The sequence below is a fragment of the Hipposideros armiger genome, unplaced genomic scaffold, assembly GCF_001890085.2.
Source record: "Hipposideros armiger isolate ML-2016 unplaced genomic scaffold, ASM189008v1 scaffold_357, whole genome shotgun sequence".
Classification (NCBI taxonomy): Eukaryota; Metazoa; Chordata; class Mammalia; order Chiroptera; family Hipposideridae; genus Hipposideros; species Hipposideros armiger.
In genome coordinates this window covers 1,240,149-1,263,065 of record NW_017731707.1, presented here as the reverse complement: position 1 = coordinate 1,263,065, position 22,917 = coordinate 1,240,149, and the positions used below count along the sequence as shown (strand labels likewise).

General features: G+C 38.0%; 1 protein-coding gene across 5 annotated transcripts in view; it reads right to left on the bottom strand.

Moving 5' to 3' along the window:
• ADH1C (alcohol dehydrogenase 1C (class I), gamma polypeptide) overlaps window positions 1-12,490 on the bottom strand; it is a 28,248-nt gene extending 15,758 nt beyond the window's left edge. Inside the window, exons 1-4 of one of the 5 annotated variants that reach the window (XM_019661661.1) lie at window positions 12,470-12,490; window positions 6,382-6,460; window positions 3,387-3,488; window positions 1,901-2,039 (exon numbers count right to left, since the gene is read on the bottom strand). In XM_019661661.1, the coding sequence (XP_019517206.1) occupies window positions 1,901-2,039; window positions 3,387-3,488; window positions 6,382-6,399 (259 nt within the window). In that variant the 5' untranslated portion in view covers window positions 6,400-6,460; window positions 12,470-12,490. Of the gene's footprint in view, window positions 1-1,900; window positions 2,040-3,386; window positions 3,489-6,381; window positions 6,461-6,647; window positions 6,672-9,891; window positions 9,914-12,309; window positions 12,401-12,469 lie in introns of those variants that run through there. The other 4 variants (XM_019661656.1, XM_019661658.1, XM_019661659.1 and 1 more) reach the window with 4 other exon arrangements.
• Window positions 12,491-22,917: the final 10,427 nt, after the last annotated feature.

Below are 22,917 nucleotides of genomic sequence, written 5' to 3'. Positions count from 1 at the left end.
ACTATAAATTTTAGTTGTGAGCAGGTTGCCGTAGTTCTACTAGATATTGAAGATAGCCAGTATTTTGAAATAGTTTGGGATACAGTAAAAATGAGAATTTTTACAACCATTTCTTGGCTTTTCAAAGTGACTATGCTTATTTTTACTGTGAAATGAGTGCTTATTTTAAAAATGTTAGTTAGTTCTTTTTTAAGGAAAAGTAACAAAAAATTAGACAAAGAAGAATGCAAGACGTTCCTTTGAAAACCTCAACCCTCAACAATGAGTTAGGCATATTCTTTTAGGATGAGAACTGACTTTCAAATGTTTTTAGCTAATAACTTAATTTGTTAATTATCTATTTTTTTTCTGCTATGGTGGAGGCAGCCAGGATGAAAAGTAAGGGTGCCATTTATTACTAATTTTTTTTAAAGATTTTATTGGGAATTGGGGGAGGGGAACATCATTGGGGAATCAGGGGAAGGAGAACAGACAAGTTGCTGTCCTTTTGTTCTTCAGTCTAGTTGTGGAGGATGTCGCTTCACTGGCCCATGTTGGTATTGTGATCATTGCGCTCTTCCTGGGTGAGGCAGATCGGTCCCTGGCCACTGGATGGTCGCTCATGGTGGCTCTTGGCAGCTCTCGGGACTGCCAGCCGCTCATGCCAGCTGCCAGCTACTCACAGTAGCACGGCAGCCCACTGCAGGAGAGGCTGCAGCCTACACCATCACCTGCGACTCATGGCAGCCCTGTTGCAGGTCGACCTGTTGTTCACTATCTTAGCTGTAGAGGGCACAGTGTCACTGGCCCTCATGTGGGATCCGAACCGGGGCCCTGCTTCTCAGAGCTGGCCTCCCAAGCCAACTCCTAACCAATGCACCACTTGGCTGGCCCTATTAATTTATCTTTAACTGAAGGAAATACTTAGAGCTGAAACTCAAACCAGACCATTTATTTTAATAGTTTCAGTTCACAGGTCAATTACATATTTGGTAAAGGGGGATGTCTAATCTACTGACTGCAGTGATGTTTTAGAATTAAATAATTTTTATCTTTAATCATCTATGCTACCTATCTACAAAACCCATAAAAATGGTTGGGCCATAACATTTAATATATAAAATTGATATAGAGGTGATGGCATGAACATTTTCTGTTTATTCACTCCTTACCTCTAAAATTTTTATGTATATTAATGCACAATAAAATTAAGATAAAATAAATATTAAAGGTAAAATAGTATTTTGTAACCAATTATATTTAACCACAGTTAAAGGTAATAAAACAGATACTGTTTATGGCAGGGTGCCTTCTGTGAGGCTCCTTTCCTTTCCTTCCAACTAGCTGGTTTCATTCATTCCATGTTCAAGAATGGAGGCCATATTTGAAGAGAAAACCAGTGAATTGGCTGCACTTCCTACTTAAGAAGAGATCATGTTGATTCAGTCAGAGCCTCACGGTCCCCATCCAATGACATCAGCACAGAACAGTTTCCATACACTGATCTAGAGGCTCAGTGCATATACTTTTGTTTCTTAATTTGTCCCATTTGTATTCTTTTTGGACCTGAAAGAAGAGAGTGCTCATAATGCTAAAATGGAAGTCATTTGATTATGAACTCTTCTCTGGCAGGTAGTGGGTCTCTTTTGATCCTCATGTCTACCCAGGATCTAACCTGGTGCCTGACATCTAGTAGGTACTCAACAACTACTTGCTGAAAAAGAGAAGATGCGAGTGCATGCATGCATACATCCCTGAGTCAGGCAGAGAGGCAGAAAAGGAGGAGGCCTCTGTTCAAGTCCCAGCTCTGCCTCCATCTTCTGCAAGGTCTTTCATCTCTCATTGCTTCAGCTTCATCATTCAGGCTGGATGAGCTTGGGGTCCTGAACTGAAGTCCATTCCCCAAGTGTGAATTCTGTACCTGGTTTTAATGTAGTCACCCCTTCTCCAATGCTCTCCACAATGCCAGCTGCCTCATGGCCAAGAATCACAGGAAGAGACGTGACAAGGTTTCCAGTAACCACATGGTCATCTGACCGACAGATTCCTGCAGCCACTATCTACAGGGTAAAGGGAGGATAAATAGATTTAGAAAAGATTATGGCCCTCAGATGGACTTAATATGCCCAGTTTCCTGAAGTTGGGTTTTTATAGAGTTTTCAAGGGTTTTGCTAATAATCCCTACTCTTCTCAAATACAAAAGAGTCTGTTTATACCCAAGGTTATTCAGTCTAAAACCCTCCTCTACTTTTCTTTCTTGCCTTAAATAATTTGGAGCAATCTGTGAAATAATTGTTTCTGAAATATTTAAGCCTTATATAATAGGCAAGAATGTATTTTTTATTGAAGTAAAAGTTGCTGATCAGCACCAAAAAAATTAAGTCGATTAAGTTTTAATGCTAATCGATGTTGAAATTTATATATATATATATATATATATATATATATATTTGTACTTTCTTTTTTCAGTAAAACACATCAGTTCTTTTTTATGTTATTAGTGTGAAGAATTTCAACCTAAAATTAAACCAGATGATATAAAATGGAAAATCTCACATAAATGCCATCAGGAAAACAAAACACAAGGACTGGGAGACTGATTTCCTGTAAATGCTTGCTTTACAAAAAACTGATAATATTGGAATTTTCTTAAATGATAAGGAGATGGTCAGGGGTTGCCTCTTATCAACCTTTAGAAAGTTGGCTTGTGATTTCCAGAGATGTAAGCAAAAATGACCCACATCGGGTGACCACACAAAATAAACTGAATTGAGCTTTGTTTGTATGACTGGACTGGATTTGTCTCTTCTGGGAGTTTTCAAAGCTTGTATCTATTTGTTTTAAAGACGAAAAACCATTTTTAATGAAATAAAAACAAAAGACTACATGATGGCAATATTATCATCAGATTAAGCAAAATTTAAGGCCCAAACTAATTAAACAATACAAAAAGGAAGTACTGTGTTAGGTAATAATAAAAGAATCACGAATAATATATATATTTTAACAGACAGTACCTGAACTCTCCTCTCTTTAAATTTTCTGTCCATAAGTACAGATTGCCCCAAACTCTCCAGGGACTCGCCTTTAGCTTGCTACAGTTTGCATGTTCCAAATTGCAATTTCTTCATTTTCCTGAATAAATTCAACTTTTTGTCCATTTTGAGCAGAACTCAGTTTACCACTTTATTTAGTTTGACATTGGGATTACACTGTATATGCTCTTTGTTCTCTTTTTTAAATTTTAACAATTTATATTTATATCTTTCCTTGACAAGAAATGTAATTCCACTGTTTGGATTACCATATAAAAAGTTCCTCTTAATGAACTTTTGGTTATTCCCATTTTTACTATTCTCTGAATCTTTTAAACCTAAAATTAGATAGACGTAAAAAAGATGTTTCACCTTTATACGAACTTCATGAGCCTTTGGGGGTGCAACCTCCACCTCCTCAATGGCAAAGGGTTTGTTTAACTCCCATAGCACAGCCGCTTTGCATTTAATTACCTGGAAATTTAACAGAAAGATGATACGAGTTTTTCCCCACTCTTGAAGTCAGGCATTGTGACTTGACTTGTATTTTTTTTATGTGCGACATCTAGCCCCATGTCTGCAACCTGACCAATTTTACCTAGAAATGGACAACCTCTCATATGCAAAGAGAATAAAAATACCTGTTTTTAAAAATGTGTAAACAATAACATAAGGAAGAGAAACAGAATTAATTATAATGAGTTACTGAGATAAAATGGACTATGTTCTTTTAGGCCATCCTGTGTTGTTTTTGTCTGCAAAGGCTATTTGTTCCTGGTATTTCCTAATATAGTCCTGAGATCGGTTGTTGACCCACAACTGTTGGCTTGTACATGAAGTTTTAAGTCACGATTATTTCACTGACAGATTCACTGTTTGTTCACATAAAATCTACTGCCCCCTTGCTCAATTCTCCTCTTAACCCAAAAAGATCTGACTTATGATTCCAGCTGCATACTTGCCTCCCTGCCTCAGGCGACTTTTCTTTCTCTATTTACCTGTTTTCCTCCTTCGATTTTTTTCTCCCCACTGTTTCTGTGTGCTACTTGTTTGCACCACTCATTTGAAAGTGAGCTTTGGCAGCTTGGTTTTGATATTTAATTTATATTTAGCAATTCTTTCCAGGTTAGAAGTGAGCCAAAAATTGCAGCAATTACAGCTACACACACACACACAGATACACCCACTCACCCACATAACACACATACACACACACACACACACACACACACACACACACACACACACACATATATATATAAACGCGGTAACTGTGCATTTGACATTTTAGCTAGCATAGCTTACCCATAGATGTTCTTCAAAATAAAAGTTGGACACATATTTTTTAGTGCTTGAGAATGTAATATAAAACCTGTCTTCATTGTTGCAAAGCTTATACAGTTAAGAGAGGTTGTTTTTTTTTTGTCTAGACAGAATTGGCATACTTATAAATATAACTAAAAATTTAATTGAACTTTATCCTTTTGATAATTCATTTTCATTTTTTATATGTCAAGTTCTTCCACTTTGCAGAGTGTTTGTCATGATTAATGCCACAATAAATATCAGAGTACTTGAAACTAATACACTAATAGTATGTAGGTCCTGATTATCAGTTGACTCAGTAGTGGAGTAATTTTGGCAGTCACAAAGTTGGCTGTCCAGAAAATTAAGATCAATCCAACTTCATCTTTTCACCATCCGTTGGCAGTGAAACATTAACAAAAGGTTAAATAATAACAAGAATAACAACGATAGCAGTGACTAACATTTATTGAATTATTTCTATGTACCAGGCACTGTTCTAAGTGCTTAGCAGTATACATTGATTAAGTTTCCACAACCACCTTATAAAGCAGGTATTATTAAGATTGCTATTTAGCACTTGAGGGAGATATAATGCAGGAAGTATAAACATAAATGAAGTGTTATCACAAAGCTGAAAGCTATTGATGTTGCACATGAGGGGGGAAGGATTGATTGCCTACCATTTATTGGTTTGCCTTTTTGCTCTCTGAACTCATTATTTCTTTCAACCTCTGTTTCAACAAATTCAATTTTTGTTTTTCCTAACTATTCTTCATTTGGAATGTAATATGCCATTGTAAATGATAATTGGTAATGAATGAAAATTAAGAGGTTTGAACTGATAAAACTGACAATTTGCTACCCATGAGATTTCCAACCAATCTTTTTAAAAATATATATTTTTTTATTTTCAAATTACAGTTGGGATTCAACATTAAATTAGTTTCAGGTGTACAGCATAATGGCTATACATTTATATAACTTACAAAGTGATTTCTCCAATAAGTCTAGCACCCACCTGGCCCCAGACATAGTTATTACAGTATTATTGACTATATATCTTATGTTGTACTTTACATTCCAGTAACTGTTCTGTAACTGCCAATTTATACTTCTTAATCCCTTCGCCTTTTTCACCCAGTTCCCCAACCCCCTTCCATCTTGCAACCATCAGTTTGATATAGGCCTGTGCGTCACAGGCTATAGGTAGAAACTTCAGAATCTTTAAATTGAGTTATCATAGCAAGATATTAGAGTGTGTGATCCACTCTTAACACAACAAATATACTGGACACAGTTGTACAGGCTTTTGGAATTAAGCAGCTAAACAACATGAATTGATTATATTGAATGACCACATACATTTCTCTGTACCTATAAGCACACTGAACAAAGAAAAAAAATCTAAGGAAGACTTATAACCAAATATCCTTGTTCCTGGTGCTAATAAGTGATTCCAAACTATATTAGTATTAACTTTTTATAAAATCATGCTGACTTTTATATGGAGAAGATATTATTCTATAGGGTTTCTATGGAAATTTCCCAGATTGAGACATAAAGGACCCTGTTAAGTCAAAATTTGCATGTTGATGTTGTTTTGCATAACCTTGATGATTCAAATGCCTTGAGATCAATTAAATGTTCAGCAGACTTAACTTTACCCCTGGTCTTCATAAAAAAAATTATTACAAAAAGTAACATTTAAATTATGGTTTCTTAATATAAACGTAACTTCATGATTAAAAATATTCCTAACTTTAGATTTCCAAATTACTTATGATTGGCTGTAACTCCTGTACATTTATTTAATATTCGAAATAAAGACCTAAATAGGTACAGATGTCATACATTCTTGTTAAAGATATGTAGAAATAGTCTATTTCAGTGTAGTTCAATAAACATTGCATATTGACGCCTTTGTTCTATGTTGTATTTCAGTATATATGCTGTTTTAAATTCAGATATAAATTTTAAATTATTCATTAAATACTACCTCTCTTTGTGTATTATATGAGAATATATTTCCAAAAGTTAAAAAAAAATTTTTTTTGCTTACTTTTCCTGTTGTGCTCATGTTTCTGTTTTCTCTGCAGGCCAGGAGATTGATGAATTCTTACAGACTGCTTCCTGCTCAACTACATAAAACGTTATTTCACACAGATATTTTGTTTGCTTAAATAATGTCCAACCCCACCCATCAGCTTATTCTCAGACCACATCAAATCAGAAAGAAGAGGGTACTGAGCTAGCACTCAAACCTTGACTTGGTTTGTGATATGCCAATTACATATAACATCTTGATTTCTTTAGGTTAAATATTACCTTACACATATATTTTAACCTCTCTCTCTTTTTCCTGGATTCCAAATGTCTTCCTTCTCAATCTCACTTTTCCTCTGTGTGCACTAAACTCCCAACTTCTAATCCACATGCTTCAGTTAGAAAGGAAGAAGAGAAAGGAAACAGCTCAAATGACATAGGACAGAGAGAGCTATGAGTTAAAGGAATGTGTTTGCTCTAACACTGTCCTCCTTTTTATAGCAGAGAAGTCAGACACCAGTCAGTCACAGCAAAGATGCTCATGACTCTGACATTTCTGCTCCAGCCAATACCAGTCAACACTGACTAAATGCCTCCCTGTTCCAGACACTTAGCAGGGTACAGTGGGAGGCAATGATGGATAAGAGATGGCCTCTACCCACGCCCAGGAGGGAATATGAGGCAATGGTCGTAACATAGCCTTGGATTCAGGGAAGACCATAGCCTTACTAGCTGTGTGAACTTGGCCTTAGTTTCCTTATTTGTAAATTAATAGGAATAACAGTGCCACCTCAAAGGGTTGTTTGATGAATGAATAAGACAAGTAAGTCCTTTAAAGCACTTATCAGGAAGACTGGTGGACAGGACAAACTTCAATAAATATTATCTATAATGATTATCCATAAAAGAAACCTCATAATCTATGGGGGGAAAGACACAGGCAACCAAGTCAGACCATCTGGAGGTGCTATATCAAAGGGAGGGTATTCTGATTGAATGACTCAGAGGAGGCTTTGTAGAGAGAAGACATTTGAGTTAAAAACTAAATAACAATCTTTTGGCAAAGAGTCAAAAAATATTCATGCATTTCCATTATCTTTTGGTCAGTTCATGAATAAAAGAAAGAGAATATAAGTTTGATTTTTAATAAATCTTAAGTCTTATACCAACACTTGGGGGACACAGTGCATTCAACTACTTAATTGGATATAGGCTGTCAAAAAGTTTATGTTAATGTAAGAGGTATATCTCTCTAGAATTGTCAAAGGAATGTCACTGTTGTCTGTTTCCAACTTTACTTATGCAGGTGTAGAGAGCTATACTGGTGCTACACTACATCTACACAGCAGAGAAGATACCACTTGTAGAGGATGGTCACCACTTTGTTTTCCTTTGCCCACCCACCTCCTTTACTTGTGGAGAGTACTGCAAAGAGAGTCTGACTATTTTTCAGAGATTCTGTGTGGTATCAAGGAGTGCATATGTCCCAATCAATTTGAAAGATTCATTGGATTTGAGTGAATTTAAAGAGTGATAGAGGGATAGGGTATTAGGAATAATTTTAATTCTTAATAAGTTGGTGGTTTACTTATGAGGCACAAATTTACATAAAGGCAAGATTATATGATCATGCTTTAGAAGGAGGGGCTTGAAAAGAGGCATTTCAAAGAGGCATTAAGGTGTTAATCTAAGTGCACTGAAACAATGGACAGGGATGGTAAGCATAAAAAAAGACAGAAACATAAAAAAGAACCAGTCAGAAATCAAGAATGCAATAACTTTGCAGGCCAGAAGGGACTGGCACAAAATATTCAAAGTGAAAACAAGCATGGACTACAACCAAGATTACTCTAACCACTAAAGCTATCGTTTAGAATTGAAGGACAAAAAATGCTCAACCTCACTAATCATTAGGGAAATGCAAATAAAAACCACAATGAGAAGCCACCTTACTCCAGTCAGAATGGCTATCATCAATAAGTCAACAAACAATAAATGCTGGCAAGGTTGTGGGGAAAAGGGAACCCTGGTGTGCTATTGGTGGGACTGCAGACTGGTGCAGCCACTATGGAAATCAGTATGGAGGTATCTCAAAAAACTGGAAATGGAACTACCTTATGACCCAGCAATTCCACTCTTAGGTATTTATCCAGAAAAACCCAAGACATAAATTTGAAAAAATATATGCACCCCTATGTTCACTGCAGCAATATTCACAATAGCCAAGACTTGGAAACAACCGAAATGGCCATCAGTAGACGACAGGATTAAGAAACTATGGTACAGGGCTGGCTGAGTGGCAGTTGGTTAAGAGCTGGCTTGGGATGCCAGAGGGCCCCGGTTTGGGTCCCACATATGAGGGCCAGTGACACTGCCCTCCACAGCTAAGATGCTGAACAACAGCTCAACCTGAAGCTGGGCTGCAGGAGTCGCCGGCGATGGCATAGGCTGCAGCCCCTGCTGCAGTGGGTTGCCATGGGCTACCATGTATAGCCAGTAGCCAGCATGAGTGGCCAGCAGCCGCGGTAAGCGGCCATCCAGAAGCCGGCGACTGATCTGCCTGGCCCGGGAAGAGCACAATGATGGTGCCAACTTGGGCCAGTGAAACAACGTCCTCCACAACTAGACTGAAGAACAAAAAGATAGCAACTTGTTTGTTCCCCATCCCCCAATTCCCCAATAAAAATCTTTAAAAAAAAAACAGGAAAAGAAAAGAAACTATGGTACATTTACACAATGGAATATTACTCAGCTATAAAGAAGAAGGAAATAGTACCATTTGCAATGATATGGATGGAACTAGAGAGCATTATGCTAAGTGAAATAAGTCAGTCAGAGACAGACAAATACCATATGATCTCACTTATATGTGGAATCTAAAAAACTGAATAAATGAGAAATGTACAGAAATAATCTCAGAGAAACAGAGGAAAAACTGAGGGTTGCTATTTGGGAGGAGGTGGGGATGAGGGAGAAGGGGAAGGGACGAGACAATACAAATTGGTAACTACAATATGGCCTCAAGGATAGAAAAGACAGTCTGAGGAATATAATCAATAATGTTGTAAATATTTTTTAGGGGGCCAGTTGGACCTATGTCTTGTTAGGGAGACCACTTCATAGACAGTATAGAGGCCTGACCACTACACTATATTTCTGAAGCTGATGTTGAATAATATTGTATGTCAACTATAATTATATATATACATGTAGTCACGGGATGTGGAGTAGAGAGTGGGAATGGAGTCAATGGAATTTTAATAGATAAGCATGATATCGGGGGTGGGAGGACAGTAGATGGGGGAGGGGGGTTGTTACTTTGTAAAGAGGGGAAAGGATAACTATTGCATTGTTCTGCACACCTGAAACTAATAATAAAAAAATAAAAAAAAGAATTAAAGGACAGATAAAGATCGTCCGAGAAAAGAAAAAGCTAAGGGAGTTCATCATGCCAAACCAGTATTACAAGAAATATGAGGTCTGATAATTAAGTTCGCAAACTCATCCTGGAAAAAGTGCTACATACCTTGTTGCTGAATATCACTATGGTCACCTTTGAAGTACTGCCCTTGAGAAGCTATGCACCAAAATATCTCAAAGAAAAACAATTTTCACTGACAAAGACAAACACTTAATAAAAGCAGAGAATGAACTAACACTAAAACTAGTACAAAGGTTAAAAGGTAAAAGTCAAAAGATCATGCATAATTACAACAGTAAATTAAGGGATACATACAAACACACACACAAAAGAAGTAAAAAATAATGACAAAAACATAAAGGTAACTAAGTAAAAATGATAGTGATTTTAGAATGTGTTTGAACTTAAGTGACTATCAATTTAAAATAGATTGCTATACACTTAGCTTGGTATATATGAAGCAATGGTAAGCACAAACCAAAAACCTATAAGAGATATACAAGAAATAAAGAGAAAGGAATCCCAACACAACACTACAGAAAGTCATTAACACACATGAGAGGAGGGCTAGAGAATATGAAACACAGAAGAACTACAAAAACAATCAGAAAACAATTAATAAAATAACAATAACTACATACCTATCAATAATTACTTGAAACATAAGTGGATTAAATGCTCCAATCAAAGGACAAATAGATAAATAAGAAGTGGTACATATATACAATGGAATATTGCTCGACAATAAAAAAGAATGAAATCTAACCATTTGCAACAACATGAATGAACCTAAAGGGTATTATGCTAAGTGAAATAAGTCACACAAAGAAAGACCAATTACCATATGATTTCACTTATAGGTGGATTCTAAAAAACAAAATAAACAAACAAAACAGAAACAAACTCAGACACAGAGAACAAACTGATGTTGCCAAATAGTAGGAGGATTGGGGGACTGGGTGAAAAAGGTGAAGGGATTAAGAAGTACAAATTGGCAGTTACAAAATAATCACAGGAATGTAAAGTATTGCTTAAGGAATATAGTCAATAATATTATGTATGGTGTTAGGTGGATGCAAGACTTATCATAGGGATCACTTTGTATGTTATATAAATGTCTAATCACTATGCTGTACACTGAAACTAATATAATATTGAATGTTAACTGCAATTGAATAATAAAAACTTAAACACAAGAAAAGATTATCTGGAAAGGTATAAGTGAAGGTAAAATAAAAATAGAAGAATGAATTTGATTATGTATACATACATATGTAATATATGCTTGTGTATAGTATAATGAATGACAGCAATGATACAAGGAACAGGAGAGAGAAATTAAAAATTATCTTCTTATTATAAGGTACTCACACTACCTGTGAAGTTGTATAGTATTTGAAAGTGGACTTGGATTAGTTGTAAATGTGTGCTGCAAATTGTAGGGCCACCACTAAAAAAATGTTTTTAAAAAGTATAAATAATATCCTAAGAAAAGAGAAAAACTGAATCATGTAAAATGCTCAGTGAAAACCACAAAAGGCAGAAAAAGAGTAGAAGATAAAAATAGTAACAAAAAACAAGGACAAAAATAGAAAACAGTAGCAAATACGGTACATATTAACCCAACTATATTAATACTTTGAAGGTTATTGCTTTAAATGAACCTATTAAAAGACAGATATTGTCAGAATGGATGAAGAAATAAGACTCAGCCATATGTTGTGTATAAGAAACCCACTTTAAATATAAAAACATATAGATTAAATGGATAAAGAAAAGTATACCATGCTAACATCATCAGAAGAAAGCTGGAGTAGGTATAGTATTTCAGACAGAGCAAAGTTTAGAGCAAGGAAGTTATCAAAGATAAAGGACATTACATAATAATAAAGGGGTCAATTCTCCAAGAAGACATAACAATCCTGAACATATAATGTGCCTAACAACAGATCATTACACTGTTTGAGACAAAAACTGGTAGAACTAAAAGGAGAAATTGATGGATCCATTATTATATTTGGAGCTCTCAACACCTCTCTATAGGAGAAAGACAGATCCAGCACGCAGGAAATCAGTGAAGACATAGTTGAACTAAACACCACCATCAATTAACTGGATATCCGACATTTATAGACTACTTCATTCAACAGCAGAAGAGTACACATTCGTTTCAAGCTGACATGGAATTTTCACCAAGCTAGACAACATTCTGGGCCATAGAACACAATTTAATAAATATAAAAGAATAGAAAACATACAACATCTCATCTCAGATCACAATGTAAATGTAAACTATACATCAGTAACAGAAAGATAACTGGAAAAATCTTAAAATACATGGATATTAAAACAACACACTTCTAAATAACTCATGGGTCAAAGAAGAAATCTCAAGAGACATTTACAAATATTTTCAATGAAAACATAATGTATAAATTTTGTGGAATACAGCAAAAGCATAGGAAATATATATTCTTCCCAATAGTGTCACTCTATGTCACACCTCGCTGGGACCAGCCTTACCTTACCCCTCACAGGAAGCAGCAGCAGCTGTCCCAGCTCTGTGGCAGTGTAAGTATGAACTTCCCTTCTCAGCGGCCTCGGGGCAGCACCCTGCTCCAGAGGTCTAAGCCCCACCCCCACACACAGACCCTTTTGCTGAGGTTTCAGTTCTGGTACCCACCTTCTTTTTGTTCTCTCAGCCCTCTGGGAGGTTGATATTTAACGTTCTGGGTGACTTCAACATGCCCTTGGTAAACTTCCAAGCTTCAAACAACCCTATACCCAATTTTCTGTATTTAATCCACTCTGTTTGCAATACAGAGTTTTCTGTTTTCCTTGTGTGGAGACCCAGGCCCAGACCCTAGGCTAGGCAAGCTCATTCGAAAAGCAACCCCTCTCAGAGGAATTTAAAAACTCCTGCTTCAGCCAAACATAACAGAATGTCCTGTCAAGCAAGTAAAAGAAGATAAGCTAGCCATGTTTTATTGCTCGTTAGAAGAAAATAGACAAGCCGTGTTTTATGGCTCATTAGACGATAAGCTAGCCATGTTTTATAACTCGTTAGAAGATAAGCTAACAATGTTTTATAGTTTGTTAAAATAAAATGAACTAACCGCTTTTTTTTCTTTTACTCACTAACCACTTTTTTTTCCGCTTCTGTATCTAGCTTCAGCTATAAATTCCCCACCCGCCAAGACTTCCAGGCATTTTCCTCTTGTAGAGTGAGGTGGTCACCAGGCTTGACTACTAAAGCCTTTGGAATGAAAACTCTTTATCTAAGGTCTTTGTTAACAAGCGGGGACCTAACACTTACTGCACACATTAATATAGTTCTTGGCACCAGGAGTGGTTCCAGAAGCAGATCCTCAAGTTAAACAAATGTTTATACAGATTGAGTTGATGTCTTTTTAGTGGTCATAATTTTCTGAAATAGAAAGCACTGGAACGAGTATGTTTAAGGGACTTGAGAAGAAAGGTAAAGATCCAGAATCGTCAACAAAAAAGAGGCCGATAGAGAGACTAATGGAGCCCAGCTGCTCTTTTTCATCAGAGATTTGATACAGGCCTATCTTGCAAGGTTTTGCACACCCTCCCTGAGCCTTCAAGTACAGGTTTTCTGGAGCACCTCCAATGGTTTGAAATATAGTACCTTGCAATTCCTTACAGGATGCAGTCACTGAAAATGTTATGCTCAGCCACATATGCCTAGTTGCATAATGTTAAAAATTTGTTTTAAATTTTTCATTCATTTTGTATTTCATGAATCCTAGAATGTAACCAACTCTTTTATGGTCTTCATCATTTTTGCAGTTTTTGATTTTTCATTTTCATTTTTTCCAAAATTATACATGCATAGGCATGTGCATATTTTTTTCTACAAAGTCCCAAGAAAAACAACAGTATTTGCTTTCCCATTTCTTTTTATATTTAGTTCTCCCTAGCAGACACTGCTTTCAACTTTTGAAACTTATTTTGGTTTTTTATCTCCACTTCTCTAAGTAAGGTGCATATATTCTTAAGTTGGCTTTTCTTTGGATATTTCTGTTAACTTCTCATTTGGGAAGATGAGAATTTGGGGCAGTCATTACCACAAAACAACACTACTTCTCCCTTGTTTCCCAATAGAGTAATAGAATAATTTATATACAATTGTGTAAATGCTACTTACAGATGAGCCATGTAGTTTGCAACATTTTTATTTTTCTTTATCTGAACAACTTTGTTTTTCTCTAGGATTAAATGTTGGCTTTTTAAAAACTGGCTTCGTTTTGCCTTTAAACTTACAAAATTAATTGCCAGTTGTCTAATCCACCACTCAAGACATGGAGGTGCATCATTTCCCATCAATTTTGTCTTGCAGAGAAATCTCTCCTGGATTCTCCGACTTGCTCCAAATGGCCCGGGTGTGCTTTATATCTGAGGCTTCCCACTGGGTTTCCTGTGGCTGCTGCAACAAATGACCAAAACCTGGGTGGCTTAAACAAGAGGTTTATTTTCTCCCAGCGCTGGAGGCCAAAAGTCTGCAGTCAGTATCACTGGGCTGAAGTCAAAATGTTGGCAGAGCTGATCTCCCACCAGAGGCTCTAGGAGAGAATCTCCAGCGTCAGGGGCTGTCTCATTCCCTGGCTGCTAGGGGAGTGCTCTCCTTCTTCCCTGCTTCTTTCCTTCCTCTTCCTTCTTCATACTGTGTTTGGAAGCTTGCAGGATGCTCTGTTTATCCCTAATAGTCTGAAATTTTACAAAGATTTGCTCTGGGTGGGTTTATTTTTATCTATCTTGCCAGCATTCAGTGGCTTTTTAAAAAAATATATTAAGACGAGCTTCCTTCAGTGCTAGACAATTTACTTAAATTGTTTGAATAATGTTCTTCTCTCTCCAACCACCCTCATGCCCTGCTTCCTTTGTTCTTTCATTCTGCAGCACTTTCTACTCAGATATTGAGTGTCTTGATTTGGCATTCTCATTTTCTCACCCCTTGCCCCTTTCTCCCTTCTTTCCATCATTGTGTTTTCACCCCTTTAGCTTCAAATCCCCTCTGAAAATGAAGGCATCGTCAGGGTTTGCAGATCATGGCAAAATCCTCCGAGGATCTGAGGGGACCTTAAGTCCAGCACTGGCCTTTCGTCTTTAGTTTGGTGGTGAGGAAGGAGGAGGCTTGGAATGAAAGTCTATAGTCATGTCAGTGTACCAGGCACATAGAGTACCAGTTCAGGATGCCCTGCTAGCTCCCAGCAATAGAAATTTGATTTCTAAGATCAAGAACTACTCTTTTTAGTCTCCCCAAAAATTGTCACCCCGTGAATGTACATATCTTGTATTCATGGAAACCAGGCCCTGATTTTTTTTGTTTACCATGCTAATTAGTCCTCTGAGAAATTATGAATAATATTGATATGATGATTTTATTACCTTCATGGTCTACCTAAGACCTGTGCTACAGCTTGAACAGATATAGCTAGGTGAAAATACATCTCAGTTTGCCAGAGACAATGGCTATTGTCCCAAAGGAATTATTAATTGCTCATCTTTTACTTTAAGAAGGGTCCTAGTTCAGATCATTAATTATACCTGCATGTAAACTAGAACTGGGCATGCGAACACCGGATGAAACCTCGATTTAGTCAGCGGTGAAGGCCCCCTTGGAATAAAGAGAACTTCCAAGTTTTCATAATTAGAACTTCATGTTGTTTGACTCTCACAGTGGTGACTTATTTCAGCAATATTGTAACAATTGAAATACACAAAATTCTGTGTTAATTAATACTTATTAACTAACCTTTACTACTTTATGAATCATACAAGCTAGTCTGACATTAGAAAGATCAAAGTCTAATGTACCTTTAAAAATTTGATAGACTCAAGAAAAATACTCTCAGAAGCTGAGCTAGAATGAATCAAAGTCTATGTTCGATAACGACATCATATTTAAATATTTAATTTTGTTAGGAATTGACTATTACTAAACCTCAATTAAGTGTTCACTGAAAGATTTCAAAGTGGTGATTGTACTGAAGTATGTCAAGTTTTATTTCCATAGAACTTGCAATAATCTGGAAATGGGCTATTGCATAAAACAGATACAAATATTGGAATGAGTGAAAAATGCAATAGTTATAGCTTTAATCAAATTGGTGTTTGAAGACATTAATGGTCATATACGTGGACTTGGGGTTTTTTTATTTGTGATCCACACACATCAAACAAACCAGAACTTATTAGTCTCAATTGCATGCTAAGTGGGCATTTTTTAAATTCTGCTTTGCACAGCTGTGTGAAAGATTGTCCAGGAAAGCTATTTGAGATATTTACCATGACAAAAAATGTTAAGAAATTTTCTTTTCAATGAAAGCAAATCAGAGGGGGAAAAGCAAGATCATTCTTACATAAGCATTATGTTTCTGCTCTACTACTCACAGGGATTGCAATAAACTTGGCTATATCCAGTTGCCTATGCTGTATCATTGTTGTCTCAAAACAAATTGTGTACTTATTCAAATGTCAAAAGTAAATATCCTCATGTGTTGCCTTGACTGGAATATGAGTCGCAGGGAGGTAAAGCAAAGGATGCTAAAAATAACTTCAGGAATGAAGTATATTTTTTTAAATCTATAAAACAGAATTGAAAAAGCATTCTCCCCTCTGCCTTCCCAAACACTCAAATAAAAATAAATAGCAGAAAAAGTTTGGAGGAGTCATGAGCTATTATCCTGACACACAGTAACTTCCTCTCTTACAGGAACATTCCAAGGCATGCAATGACATTCAAGCATTGGGTGGTTTCCACGTCTGAGGAGCTCTGGGACTTTCTGAGCAGTTGTTATTTATTTTTAAATTAACTTTAACAATGTCAACTTTATATACAAAAATGCATCCATTTTAAATGTACTCATTGAAGAGTCTTGACTAATTAATATACCTTTAAATCTACCACCACAAACAAGATATGCACCATTTCTGTTACTCCCCAGAAGTTCCCTTGTGCCCTTTGCTTTCCTATAGACAAAGATGTCACCCAAGAGTGCACTTTTCTCCCTATTTGTGTAATTTGTACACAGAACATATCATACAAAAAACTGGGCCAGACTCAGAGGAAGGAGGAGTAAAAACTGATGGAAGAAATATCAATGACTTAAGATACGCAGATAACACCATCTTACTGGTAGAAAGGAGCACAAGGGTAGGCCTCTTACTTGCCTCTCAAGTCACCTGATTGCTCAGTTCCCCCTCCCCAAACCCCTTTTATACTACAACAAGGAACAAAGAAACATTCTGTTTCCGTCTCTGGATTACATTGGTTTGTCGGAAAAGTCATGACGCATGTTTGCAACAGATGGCACTAGTTCGTTTTTGAAGTACTAGAGTCATTCACATCTATGTTACTGCTATGTCATTTGACAGCTGACAGTTCTAGCTTCATTCTAAAAAAGAATTGAGTGATTTGGTTGAGTTTTGAAGATTTTACAAACAAGTTGAAGATGGAAGACCAAACTGTGAATTTTTGCCATATTTTACTGTTTTATTTCCATAAAGGGAAGAATGCATGTCAAGCTTGTGAAAAGTCGCGTAAAGGTTATGGTGACAATGCTTTACAAGAACATCAGTGCCAGTGATGGCACACGAAATTCCGTGCTAGTGATTTTTATCTCAACGACGCTCCTTGGTCAGGGAGGCCCACCAAGGTTGATGACGACAAAATAAATGCATTGATCAAGTCAAACACACGTTACGTGACACAAGAGATTGCAGAAATGTGGAACATCCATCATTCAAGTGTTCACAACCACCTAAAGAAGCTGGAATACGTAAGCAAGCTCAAAATTTGAGTTTCGCATGAACTCAAAGAAGTTCATTTGATGGCACATATAAACATATGCAATATGCTCATTAAACATGAGGAAAACAATCCTTTTTTGAAGCGACTGATAACTGGTGATGAGAAGTGGGTTGTTTACAACAATGTGGTTTGCAAACCATCGTGGTCCCGTGATAATTTGCCTCAAACAACATTGAAAGCAGACATTCATCAGAGAAAGGTTATGCTCTCAGTGTGATGGGATTCTAAAGGTGTTGTGTTTTTTGAGCTCCCACAAAGAAACCAAACAACCAATTCGAATGTGTACTGTTGGCAATTGGACAGTTTGAATGAATCCATCATCCAGAAATGTCCAGAGCTTGTTAATCATAAAGGAGTTGTGTTCCATTGCGACAATGCGAGACCACACACAAGTTTGATCACCCATCAATAATGATTGGAGCTTGGATGGGATATGTTGCCACACCCACCATACTCGCCTGACCTTGCACTGTCAGACTTCCACTTATTTCACTCTCTTCAAAACTGGTTGCATGGTATAACATTCAATTCAGACGAGGCTGTATATCAGCACCTTGTTCAGTTTTTCACAAATAAAGACAGGTCCTTCTATGAACGAGGAATTATGAAGCTCACTGAAAGATGGCAAAAGATTATCAAACAAAATGGGCAATATATCATTGATTGATCTTTGTTCTTCATATAAATCAATGACCTTTGAAAAACATAGACAAAGTACATCATGACTTTCCGACAACCCAATAGCAACAAAAAGCTGTCCTGAAAAGCAAAACTTCAAAGGTCACCTCTGTCTTAAAACACTCCTATTATACTTTGAGATTTTGTTATAAACATTCTACTGTGGAATGGGATCATTAGTCCAAATTACTTTCACATGATAAAATCAAATGTCCTCTGAGATTATGCAATTTATTCAGTTCACACAACATTGGTGAAATATCTGGAATGAAAACTCCAAACGTTTCCTACTATATTTCACTACTATGGGGTTCTGACCACAAGTTTTCCTTGTTTCCCAGGTTATTGTATCCTCGGGTTCAGTTATTTAGTTAACAGGATAGGAGAGTAGCCATTCTTCCTGTGCTTCCACACACACCAAAATCAATGTCTATAAAAAGATGGTATCCACAGCAGTAATTCAAAAGGCCACAGTGACAATAGACTTTTCCATTTGTATTGAAAAATATATTCTTTGAGGTATACCACATACTTCAGCCTTTGAACCAGAGTGGGCGTTAACAGAGGAAATGGAGTTTTTTTATTTATGTCTCTTCTCTGTGCTTTTTTCAGGGAGAAGGGCTGTACAGAACATTAGGAAACCTGGCCATTCCTAAACTATGAAGAGTTATCTTTGCCCATTAGAATTATTTTATTCTTCCTAGCCAGATTCTCCAACATCATTGCTTCCCTTTCTTCACCCAGGCTTTTTTGCAAATGCAGTAAGTTATTTGAAAGCAGTCTGGAGAAAGCACATGGCACCCTGAGATGCTTAGTGACCCACAAAAAAGTGTTGCCAATGTGAATAGAGTTTGAGTGTGGGAACAGCTCATCAGCAGGTCTAGTCCCATGCGTTATATTGTTCAAATAAGAACTGTACACTGCATGGCAAGTGCACTCTAGCCAAATGAGCCAGGAGCTGTGCATATAAATTAAATCTTTAGCTTTAGCTACAAAATAAACTCTCAAGAAAATAAAATGGAAACTGAAGATTGCCCCACTCATCCTACCTTTTGATAAATGCAGTATCTGGACAGATGTAATTTAAGCAAAAGCAAACAAGAAAAATCTAAAATGGGGCTTAGAAAAGGTACTGTAGCGTAAGGGAAGGGAACAACATCCCAAAATATGAAAAAATAGCTTTCTACGAGAAACATAATTTTAGAAAGCAATTGCTTCCTTGGTCTTCACCAAGGGTATGAATGGTATATAACCTCCACGGAATAAGTGCTTTGGCCACCAGGCTAAGGAAAAGGGTGGGATCCAGGTGGCATTTGAATGAATGGGAAACTTACACATTATAGGTAAAATATTTTTAAAATCCTCTCAAAATGGAAGTTATAAAGAGTAGAATTGACACTCCTGACAACAAATCAGCAATCTGGAAGACAAATTTCAGATACTCATCAAGAAAATCTAGAGTGGAATAGAGAGAGGGACTATGGCGGCTGTGAGGAGGGTCTCCCTGAGTTCTCCTTTAGAAAGTGCCACAATTTGAACAGCTGTAGCTCATCAAAGGAACCTCTTTTCATCACACAGAACAGCTAAGAGACTCGCACAACGATACTTGAAGGTGGGCAGACCAGGCAAGTGGGGGAAGAGGGAGGCTAGACACGTGGAGGTGCACCCCGCACCCGGGTGAGACGTGGGGCCCCAGGAGACAGATTGGAGAGTGTTCCCTTGGCACACTCCCTGGGCCTCACGGTCCCACGGAGCGCGCAGCGGGAGCTCAATGGCTTGTAGAGTCTAGGGCAGGAGCCTAGGGCCGGGCGAGTGGGGGAAGAGAGAGAGGAGACGTGCGTGCAGAGGCGTGGTCCACACCAGCGGCTGCAGAGACAAGGGACCCCAGGAGACAGAACGAAGAGCATTGCAGCGCCAGGGCGGGCTCAGTCCCTGTGCCCCCGTGGTCTCGCACCAGGAGCACGGCTAGAGCGTCTGAGGCACAAGCCTCAGCTCAAAACAGTGGCCGGACTTTTTTTTTCTTTAACTTTTTCTTTTTTTCTCTTTTTCTCGTACAGATAGCAAAAAAACAGCTGCATAGATAAGAACTCACCCCCACCCTCCCTCGGAAACCCTGGCCCCAACCATCTCGGAGTCTTAAGCTGACCCCTGAATGGAGGAATAGTGTCAGATTACAGAGGTGCTCCTACTCCCAGGGGGTTGAGAAACTCAGCCTGGAAAAGGCTGCAGAATGTGGGCTTACCTACCCCCACCCCACCTCTCCCAGCGAATAGGGAGGCAGGGCAACTTCAGCTGCTAAGTCACTCGCAGGACCCCTGGCAGATGGCTTTCAGCGACTCAGAAATCTCACACCCCCCGACAGCCTCCGGTGGAAAGAGTGCCCGAAGGCGCACATTGGGCCTTCTGGCTACACAGTTCTCAGTGTGCCTCCAGGCAGGCGAGAACAGAAATTGCATTGACTTTGTAAAAACTACCAGTTAACACCTCATAACCCCACTCATTTAAAATAGCCCTGCATCTCCAGGTTGAATCTAGGCGCCAGGCGGCCAGCTCTGCTCCCACAAGATGCAGGGGAGCTTTTGTACAGCAGAGGACAACCTGGAGACAGCTTGGTGGACTTCAGCCAGACTGGCACTGGTTTGTTTGGTTTTGGGGTGTTTTTTTTCTTTTTGTTTGTTTGGCTTTTTTGGGTGTTTTGGGGGTTTTTTGTTTGCTTGTTTTGGGTGTTTTGGGTTTTTTTCTATTTCATTGTTATCATTTTTAGTTTTTATATAGGTATATATGTGTTTGTGTGTGTGTGTGTGTGTGTGTGTGTCCATATATATGGGTGTGTAGATGTACATATATAATTTTTTTCCTCTTTCTTTCTTTCTTGTCTCCCATCTCTCCTGTCTTTTCTTCTTTCTTTTCAAGGATCTACTTTTCCTCCTTCTTTCCATTTCTCTGCAATTTTTTTTTGTACGTTTGATATTTCTGTGCAGGTTTTATGTTGGTTATTGGTTGTTTTTTACATGTGAGAGTATCTGGTTTCTTTTGGTGGCCGTTGTGGTCATGCTTGTCGGACTGTTTTGCTCTAAAATCATCCTGCAGTAGGGCCCATCCAAAGAGACTCAAGAATCATCACACCCAGAGGCCAACTTTAGACCAAACCAGAGCATTACCAGGTTTGACCTACAAGAGTCATAACTGAAGGGAAATCACTACAGGCCCAAGAGCCCATAGGGGCCAAACCTCATTAGAGGGGTGAACCCTTCCACAGCAGCTCATAAACTGTGGACACAGCTAATCCTCACAGCTAGTCAACCTGGGAGTCAAGCCAAAAGCAATAAAAGCTTAACTTCAACAGGAGAAGAAACAACACAAGGAGCACCTCTGGAACACATGCACAGGAGAATAGGGAGAGAGAGCAATTCAAATATAAAGGACACAAACCAAATAAGTCCACCCAGAAAAGACTGAGACGTAGGGGATCTGCCTAATCCATCGAAGCAAGCACAAAGAGTCAGCCAAAATGGGGAAACAAAGAAACACATCCCAAATAAAAGAACAGAAGAAACCTTCTGAATCAGTGGAACTAGAGGAAATAGAGGCAACCAACCTATTGGAGACAGAGTTCAGCACACTCATGATTAGAATGTTCAAGGAAATTAGTGAGAATATAAAGAAGGATACAGAAATCATGAAAAACAACCAGCTAGAACTAAAGAATGGAATTACTGAAATAAGTAACAAACTCGAAGGAATTACTAGCAGATTGGATGAAGCAGAGGATCGAATCAGCAACTTAGAAGACAAGATAGCAGAGATCATCCAAGCGGAACAACAAAAAGAAAAAAGAATAAAAACATTGAAAATAGTTTAAGAGAGCTGGGCGAAAACATCAAGCGCAACAATATGCGCATCATAGGAATACCAGAAGGAGAAGAGAGGGAGCAAGGGATCGAGAACATATTTGAAGTAATAATGTCTGAAAACTTCCATAAACTGGCAAAGGAAATTGACATACATGCACAGGAAATGCAGAGAGTTCCAACCAAGATGCACCCAAACAGGCCCACACCAAGACATATTATAGTGAAAACAGCAAGGGTTAAAGACAAAGACAGAATCCTAAAAGCAGCAAGGAACAGGCAGCAAGTTACTTACAAGGGCACCCCCATAAGATTATCAGCTGACTTTTCTACAGAAACTCTGCAGGCCAGAAGGGAGTGGCAGGAGGTTTTCAGAGCGATGAAAAACAGAGGCCTACAACCTAAATTGCTTTATTCAGCAAGGTTATCATTTAAAATTGAAGGGGAGATAAAGAGCTTCCCAGAAAAGAATAAGCTAAAGGAATTCATTACCACCAAGCCAGCATTGCAGGAAATGTTAAAAGGGCTTCTTTAAGCAGAAGAAAGAAAAAAACAACCTAACTAATGAAGACCAGAAACACAAATACTAAATGGCAATAACTATACACCTATCAATCATGTTAAATGTAAATGGAGTAAATGCTCCAATCAAAAGACATAGGGTAGGGCCAGCAGAGTGGCACGATGGTTAAGAACTCGCTTGGGATGCCAGAGGGCCCCGGTTCGGATCCCACATATGAGGGCCAGTGACACTGCCCTCTACAG